We start from the raw sequence: 8932 nt of genomic DNA, 5'->3' as shown, positions 1-8932 counted from the left end.
AGGTGCACATCTGTGGCAGCTAGAACTGAAATGCCAACTACCAATGCCCACTCACAGCACCCAGCCTGGGTACAGGTGCCTGATGGCTTGGACACTCTTCAGGTACAGTCCTGCCATGCTGGTGTTGAAGGACAGAGAGGCTGCCCCTGAAATTTCCTATCCTGCCACTGCAGAATCTGCCCTGGGAATGTTCCCACCTAACCCCAGAGGGCACCCAGGAGGCTAATGCCCTTTGTGCTGGTTCCCTGGAGCCCCGCACAGACATTTATCCATCAAATAGATGGGGAAAGACACCATGGGCCCATCCTGCCCTGGACATGGGGGAAACAGAGATGCTGGAGATAGGTATCAGCAGGAGGGGCTGGGAGGGGGTTGGTTAGCTCAGGGCTTGTTGACTTTTCTGTGTGGAACTCCCCCCCCTCATTCTGTCTAGCCTAGTGGGACTGCCCTATCCAGAGGTGGGAGTGGTGACATCTGGCACAATCAGGCATCTTATTTGGTGAGAGCCCCGCTTGTCCCTGTAGAGCTGGTCTAGCTTGGCTTCCCAGAGTCCACCATGCCCCTCCTGTTCACCAGGCCCCAGGCCTGTCAGGGCCTTGGGGCCTACCATACTGCCTTCCCCTGATAATATTTTCGGGGCCTCAGAGTTTGGAGCCTGTTGGCAAACCTCACTCAGGTCAGGGGAGGGGGAAACTTCAAAGTTGTCCTCTTGTCAAGCCCTGGCTTGTGAGGGTGGGGCAGGTGTGGGACAACCCAGGCAGGACTGGGGAGCTAGTAAGTGTTATCCTGAGCCTTATTTCCAGCCCCTGACTTCTGCCCTCCTTAGTCCAGGGGCCACTATTCTTCCCTCCTCAACATTAAGTCCTCCTCAGGCTGACTTGTGAGTGGGTGATGGGAGGCTCACCCAGAAATCATGAAGTGGGGGCTCTTGCCCAGGTGGCTACTGTTCCCCATTCCTCATCTTAGGCACAGAATCTGTGGGCAGTGACTGCTATAGAGGCCTGCCCCAAAGCCTGGCTGGCAGGAAGCATTCTCCCATCCTATCTGTGCAGGGGGAGGGGCAGGGTTCCAGGGGCAACTTCAGGGGAATCTCTCAGATGTTCTCTCCCAACCAAGAGTGTTTCAGTCTACCAAGCAATTCACTCCCATGCTCACTTCATTCCAGAAATGGGGTTAAGCATCTACATAAGCATTCACAAGGGAGGAAACTGAGGCTCTGAGAGGCCCACAAGCTGCAGAGTCAGAAGCCACACCAGCCCCAACCTTCTCCCTGCAGCAGGGAGGAGCCAGGCACCTAAGGACAAGAAATGATTGGATTGAGCAGGAGTGAGCTTCCCAGCACTGGAGGAATCTAAATACAGGCTCTGGAAGCCTTGGGGCCTGGGGTTTGGGGCTAGTCTGCACACTGGGCCTGCTTAGGCCAGGGAAGTAAATGAGTGGCTTTAGAGGGCTGCACCCTGACATTCTCGGTCCCCCACAACTGTGCAACTGGACCTGTGTTCGAGCTCAGGGAGCCAGGAGACGCAGGCTCTTTCTTCCTCTCAGGGCGTGGGGATCCAAGTCCCCTGAGACAGGACTCTTGCAGGTAGCAGGAGCCACTGGGGGTGTGCTTTTAGCACCGCTGCCCTCTTCTCTAGACTGGCTGAAGTCTGCCATTCCACCATTAAACCTGTGACTCCAGGCCTTCAGCCTGTTGAAGGTCGCGAGCCCCCAGAAGGGTCACAAACGCGCCTGCCAGGGGCCGCGGGGCCAGGAACTCTTCCGCGGGTGCCGCAGAGAGGGGCACGGAGTCCAAGGCTGGGGGCACAGAGGTGCGCACTGGGAGGTCTGCCAGAGGCTGGGGCGCAGGACGCGCGCGCACGGGCTCCGCTCGGCCGCGCGGGCCAGCACAGCCGGCTCGGGGCCGCGCGGGGACTAGGGGCGCGCGGGCACGGGCGGGCGCGTGGCCGCGGCGGGGGCGCGCGGGGGCGGGCCGGTCGGGGAGGGAGGGGGGGGAGGGCGGCGCCGGCAGGTTGGCGGCGGCCGCTATTTGAGCGCCGGTCCCGGACCGGGCGCTCAGAGCGCTTCGAGTCAGCGCGGCGGAGAGATCGCGGCGCGCAGCCCGCAGAGGCGCTGCGGCCGGTGCAGCCCCGGAAGCCCCGCGCGACGAAGGCGGAGGAGGCGGAGAGGCCGGATTGCCGCCCGCCGCCCGCGCCCCCCCACCCCGCCGCCGCCGCCGCCCCCCCTCCCCGCGGCGCCGCATCTTGAATGGAAACATGGCGGTGCCGGCTCGGACCTGCGGCGCCTCTCGGCCCGGCCCGGCGCGGACTGCGCTCCCCTGGCCCGGCCACGGCCCCCGGCCCGGCCCCGGCGCCCGGCGCCCGCCGTCCGGGCCCCCGCGCCCGCTGTTGCTGCTATTGCCGCCGCTGCTGCTGCTACCGCTGTTCGCCGCCCCCGGCGCCTCTGCCTACAGCTTCCCCCAGCAGCACACGTAAGTGGCCTCCTTGGCCCGCCGCGGGACCCCGGCCGAGCCCTGCGCGCCCCTCCGCCCCCCGGCACGCGCCAGTCCCTCCCCGCGCCCCGCGCGGGGGCGGGGGCGCTGGGGTCCAGCTGCCGGCTGCACGGGGGGGGCGGCGGCCCCAAAACCACAGGGCGGGCAGCCGTGGTCCCGGTGCTTCTGTCTGCGTCGCGAAACTTCCCCCGCGGTGCCCTTTCTCCCCCCAACCCCCCAAAGGGGCAAAGCAAGATCTGCAAGCCTTGGGATATGGTGAGGGGTTCCGAGTTTGCCTGCGCTGTCCCGGTGAGAGGGAAACCTGAGGTTCGGTTAGGGGGCGGCCAGCGACCCCTGCCCGGCAGAGTTGGAGCCGCGCGTCTGCCCCACGTTTCCTCCCCAGTGGGAACCTGGCGCTTTTGAACCAGAGGTGGGGGACACCTCCACACCTGTCTTCACTGCCCTTTTCCTTTGATGGGAAGGGCTGGATGCAGAGGATGCAGGCACCTTGTTGTGACCGGTGCCACAGAGGGGGTCGGTGTCCCTTGTTCTCCACCTGAGGAGAGGGTCCCCTGGAGAGCCCAACTGGGAGGTGAAGGTGCTAGGGTGGGGGCCGAAAGTGAATGGCAGGGAGAACCCTGCCCACCCCTGCTGCTGCTACCAACAAGGGAACAGCATCTCCTGGCCCTGCCAGCTTCTGCTGGTTCTCATGGTCCTTCTGAGCCTTTTCTCCGTCCCCAAGAGCCCGCAAACTTGGGCATCCTCCTCTGGTGAGCTTGGCCAGATGTATTTGGGGCTGGGGGGTGGGGGGCGGGTATTCAGTGCATGTGGCCTTTAGGACAACAGCTATCTCTGTGGGCACCATGCCCCAGACTTATGTCAGTGCCCAGACTCCTCTTGCCCCTGTGGCTTTGGGCCATGGTGACCACCTTGTTGTCTGTTATCTGTCTCCAGGAGTGTGGAGCCACCTGTCCCTGAACTCCTTCACCAGTAGCCAGGCCTGGGGTTTGGGAAATAAGTAGCTGGGCTGCTAGTGGCCAAGGGGAAGGTGCTGGCTTCAGGGAAGGGGAGAGGCTGACTCTGCGTCATTAGACCATTTCTGCCCAAGGGTAGGAGCCCCTGGTTTTGCGGACTCCAGCTTGTAGGTTCTCCCAGTTGAGGGAAAAACAAACTCGGGAAAGGCACTGCTCTGAGTGTCTCTTCATCTCGTCATTTCTTTCCTCACACAGCCTGGCTGTGCTCAGGCGGGTGATCAGTTGGCAAATTACAGGTGCCGCACGGACGTGTCCTCTGTCAACCGTCTGGATTGTGTGTGTGTGTGTGTGTGTGTGTGTGTGTGTGTGTGTGTTGGGGGTGTGCAGGGAGAGGAGAATCATATGGAAGTTCAGGGCTTTTGGGTGCATTGTCTTTGATTTGCCGTGATGAAAACGGACTTAAACCACAATGTTTAAAAAGAGCAGAAGCATTATTTTTTTGTTGTTCTTTTTTCCTTAAAGCCAAGCCACAATATTTTTCCCCTAGCCATTTCGTAGCTCCTTGAATGAAGGTTTAAATAGACGTCTCTTTTCACCTCTTTCCACCTTGCCCCGTCTCCTTGCAACCTGCAGTGGGTCAGATGGCTGCTGGGCTTGCATGGGTCTCCGTTGGAAGGACAGTGTGAGACCCTGACCAGAGTGGACACCTGTCACTTTGTCCCCAGCAAGAAGACGATGAGGCGGGTGTGATGGCAGCAGCACATTTCCAGCTGGACACTCTTCTGTTGTCGATAGAGTTGGAGCTAATTTGAGGGTTTGGGACATGTCTTGCAAACCGTAATTAGAGAATGAGAGCGGGGGTGGGGTGGGGGCTGCGCGGCTCTGAGGGTCTAGAGGGAAGTGACTAATGTGACAATGACACACAGGATTTACCGTGACAGCCAGCGCCCTTCAACTGCCCTGGTCCCGCAGATGCGGATGCCCATTGATCCTTGGAGGGAGGAAGGGGAGGGAATGGAGTGAGGGGCCCCCGCATGACCATGGCTAGCTGGTGGGGGCTTTTGTTGAACTAACATGAAAGGCTAAGGCGGCTGCTGTGGGGCTGCTTGGGAGTGGATGGCCTCCCTGAACTCTTCTGGGTCAGTGTGGCCAGGCTAGAATGAGAGTTTGATACAGGTGGCTTTCTGAGATGGGAAGTGGGGGCCTCAGCGTCATGGCACCGAGGTGATGACCCCTCAGTGGAGGGGGCCCTAGGCAGGAAATCATTTCCTCATGAGCGTCTGGCAGAGTGACGGGGCTCGGGTCTTCAAGCCTCTGGGTTTTAAGCCAGTGTGGGTTTGGGGTTCGGTAGCCATTATTTCTATAATTGCTGTGGCAGCGTGGCCCTCTCCCCATTAGGCGAAGTGGACCGAGGCTGCCGCTGGATCAAGGAGGACAGAGGAGTTGCCGCTGGAGTGGGGACAGGGCTTTGGTTTTGGTGGCTGAGGTGGGGGCGGGGGCCTCCCTCACCCCACCTGGAGGAGGCCACACACGAGTACATGTGTGTGCACACGTGCACTCATGTGTTTGGAGGTGAAGTTGGTGGAGGAGGAGTCAGAGCACACTCTCCCTTTCATCTGCTTCCCTGTTTCCAATTCCACTCACCCACGGCCAGGAATGGTGAGCGGTGAATGGCCACTGCTGCCGAGGGCAACTGCTTTGCCTCTCCCTGCGTCTCTCCCGCTGTCTCCTGGCCCCTCCCTGGCCCCCTTCTTGGGTTCCCCCCACCCCCATTCCTTCTCCACTTCCTTGCCCATCCCTCTCATTGCTCCGTGCCCACCCTGCCCTGCCCGCCTCTTTTGTGAGACCTCTGTCCCCTGTTCTCCAGCATCCCTGGGTTTCTCTGTCCCCTACTCTGTGGGGCCCTGGCTGAGTGCTGGGTGGAGCGCCAGGCTGAGCTGCTTGGCTGGCGGCACCCTCTTAGCCCCACTCTGCCCCCGTGATGATGCTGACCAGCACCTCCTTTCCTCTGGCAGCGGGTGGGTGGGGAACTGAGAGCCTGAGGGGTCTGGACCCACCCAGCAGATTAATGACAGCTGGAGTACGTGCTCCTTTTCCTGAGTGCCCACGACGGGGCATGCGTCAGTCTAGCTACGGTTAATGGTGGGTGACGTGTGTCTGTCTGGGCCTCTGAGCCCGCGCCTTCACCTCCCTGTGACTCTCTCTATTAGAGGGAAGCAACATCACACATCTGGGTCCCCCATTTCCCCAACGACCTGCCGCAGCTTTTGCAGGAGGGAGGGGGCGAGGCTTCACAGCCTGCTGCCACTACCACTGGCATGCAGGGCTGCCAAGTGCTCACATTCCTCCTGGTGCGGAGGCTTTGGGAAGAGAGAGACCCTTGGCTGCTGTCTCCCCTGTGCCCCACCCTTATTGGGCACCTCCTCCTAGCCAGCTGTGTCAGACTGACCCCTGAGAAGATGGGGGGAGCCGTTTTAAGATGAGTCCCCTCATAATCTGTGGGTGAGTCTCACTCTGGATTCTCAGTCACACTGGTGTCCCCAAGGAGAGATTGACTCACAAGTGGAGTGAGCACTTCTACACTCAGTGCCTCCTTTTCCCTTCTGCCTGTGTGCAGGTGGGCACTGCCAGCTTTTGGCACCTCAGATGTGTATGGGTGGACCCTGCCAGCTCCTGGGGAGAAGGCAGTTTGGGGACTTGCTGGATGTTAGGTGTAGGCCCAGCAGACTCAAGCATTGGCCTCCAGAGCTGACCCTCTGATTGGGATGACCTTGCCTCAGTTTCCCTGAGATGAGAGAATCTGCTTAAGAGGCTGGTGGTGAGAATTCATGCAAGAGGCTGTAGCCTCTGGTGGGCAGGAAGGGTTCTGCGGGTGGACACCGTGGCAGCTATTGTAAACATTAGCATCAAGCCCTAATGCTACAGCCTGACGGACCCCTACCCACCCACCCCCATCTTTTCATATTGCTCCCATAGGCTGAGTGTCTTCCTATCTGCTTTGCTCATGTGTCCTCTCATCAGTGCATGCTTTCCTCAGGGGTTTCCACAGCTTCTGGAGGCCTCTGGGTTGTGCCACTAGCTTAGGCTGTACCCACCCACATGGGGTATCAGCTCCTTGGGGACAGACACTGGACCACCTCCCTCCCTCACTCCCTGAAGCCCAGCTTAACTGTGGTGGGGGACACCACCAGTCTAATGGTGGGCCTCCCCTCAATGAACCCAGGCCAGACCCTTATCCACATTACTACCTTGACCTCAGAAACTGTGCCCATGCCTGTCCCACAGATGAGGAGACTGAGACTCAGAAAGATGAAGGTGCTGCCCAAAGCCCCACCACTTCTGGAGGCAGGACTGAGAGAGGACTAATCTGTTGGATGCTTAGCTGCCTTGCCAGGGGCCTGGGCACATCTGAACACTGGGCCCAGGAAATTGGGGGTAGGGAACCAAAACCTAGGTCTTTGGACGAAGCATGCCTAGGCTTTCCAGCTATAACTTTTCCCACACCATCCCTCTGCTCTTCTGGGTCTCAGGCATCCTTGAGGGGGCCTTCCTTGGCTCAAGCCTTCACTGCCATCCTACTTCCATCCCTTGCCACACGTACACAAGTGATCATGGGGCCCCCCAACTCAGAGTTTCCTCTTCTCCAAAGCTTTGAGTCATAGGCCAGGACAGCCTGGAATGGAGGGGTGGGTAGGAGGGACTCCTATCTTGAGATGCCAAGATGCCATCACCCCCTCCAGATTCCAGTATGATTCCAGAGAGAAGGGGCATGAGGGTGTTAATGGAAACCTGAGACTGGATCCTCTAGTCCCTTGGCAGTTTTGTGAGCACTGAGGGGACTTCAGAGGACTCAGATCTTATAGATCTTACAAGTTCTCATGCTGTACAGACAGGTGGGATCTGGGGGGCTGGGGAGCTATTCAAAGGGCAGCTGGAGGTTTGGGAGAGTCAAAGTAGGCAGGCCTGTGGCATGGGTCCCATCTGGCAGGTTGTTGTCTGTGGGTAGGGGGCGGTCTCTTTCTCCTTCCTCTTCCCGCACACTGCCGCTGTCCTTGCAGGCTTCTAGATTTGAGATCTGCCTCGGGAACTGGTGACCTGTGTCCTTAAGTGAGTAGGCTCAGGGCCTTAGGCAGGAGGAGGGAACACCAGGGTCTAGGCTACCATAAAGGCAAGGGTGGGGGGCTTTCCCACTGCTGGCTATATTCCTTCAGCCAACTGGGGAGCTTCTGTTCATGTCAGGTTAGGTTTTTGTTTTTTTTGGTTTTTTTTCCTCCAGTGCCTACTGTCTAAACAAGAAGCTACAGGATCAATATTCGTATTCCCAGAGGGAGGTGCATGTGTGGTTTTTGCTTTTTTTTTCTTTTCCCTTCCTCTCTTGTCCTATGTAACCTGAAGAGCCTTCCGAGCTGCCTGTGGCTAAGGTTGGTGGGGGGAGAGTTAGCCCTGCAGGTGACCACCAATGGATTGGGTTGCCCCTGGGGGGCTTGCAAACTCCCCAAGGGGATATCTTGGAGCTACTGAAAAGGAGTCAAAGATGCTGTCATTCAGGCCCACACAATCTGAGCCTGACCTTTTGCGGGCAGGACCTGGGGGCAGGGCTGCTCTGCCTTGCCCTGCCACTGTGGGGCTTAGGCTGCAGGTTTGGTTTCCCTAGGCCTGATCCTGCTCATGGACCATCTAGTTCCTCTCTCACCTGAGCTAGGTCTTCTCCTTCTGAGGCTGGTCTGGCCCACTTGGCTCCAGGCGGCTGCTAGTGCTGGTGCCTGAGCCTGTTGGGTGGGGGGGAGGGACCTCACAGAGTAGGAGACCCTGTCTAGCTGGGGTTAGGTGAAGGGAATCTTCACATGGGAGACTTGAGGGTCTGGTCCTGGGGGGACCTCTGTCAAAGGCAATTCCAGCCCAATCCTCTCAGCTGGGTAGCTTGCATGGTGGTGACCTTGGACAAGGCCCTTCCTCCCCCTGGGCCTCAGTTTCCTCTCTTCCAGGGCTCTTCTGACTGTGACATTCGTGTCCTCAGAAGATAGGTTCAGGGTCTTCCCACTCCTCTTCACACTGTGCTCTAGCCACGGAGTGAGGCTTGACCCCCAGCCCAGCTAGACCTCATCTCCTCCAGTGTGAGGAGCCTGCACCTCCCACTGGCCTCTGGCCACACCTTGGGTGTCTTGAAGCTGCTTCTCCGACTGACCCACTTTGAGCTCTAATCAACCTAATTGTTTAGCAGAGAGGGAGGGGCACGGGAAGTCTTTCCTGCTGATCATTATCCAGCTCTCCCCACCTTGGTAAGGACTGTTTAATTGAAGGGGAAAGGAGTGGCGACGAGAGGGAGGAGCTGCCCCTCTGCTTCTCTTCCCTGCCCTCCTGAGATCATGGGTCCCTGGCTCCCACCTCCATGCCTTCCTTCCCTGCTGGCCACATCTTTCTGAATGAGTCCCCTGCTTGGTGCTACTGAGGCTCTGCCACACCTCTCACCAGCTGTGTGACCTTGGGA

At 59.0% G+C, this 8932-nt stretch overlaps 1 protein-coding gene across 3 annotated transcripts in view; it reads left to right on the top strand.

Annotated features, from left to right (window-relative positions):
- Nucleotides 1–2255: 2255 nt before the first annotated feature.
- CACNA2D2 (calcium voltage-gated channel auxiliary subunit alpha2delta 2) overlaps nt 2256–8932 on the top strand; it is a 141909-nt gene continuing 135232 nt past the window's right edge. For all 3 annotated transcript variants that reach the window (XM_047095875.1, XM_047095874.1, XM_047095873.1), the window contains exon 1: nt 2256–2470. In XM_047095875.1, coding sequence (XP_046951831.1) covers nt 2256–2470 — 215 coding nt within the window. The remainder of the gene's footprint in view (nt 2471–8932) is intronic.

This window comes from Lynx rufus, unplaced genomic scaffold (assembly GCF_022079265.1).
Source record: "Lynx rufus isolate CCGP_SWC_20201006 ecotype Redwood Valley unplaced genomic scaffold, mLynRuf1.p SCAF_4, whole genome shotgun sequence".
Lineage (NCBI taxonomy): Eukaryota > Metazoa > Chordata > Mammalia > Carnivora > Felidae > Lynx > Lynx rufus.
The sequence above is the reverse complement of the archived record's forward strand: the minus strand, read 5'-3'. Positions and strand labels throughout refer to the sequence as shown.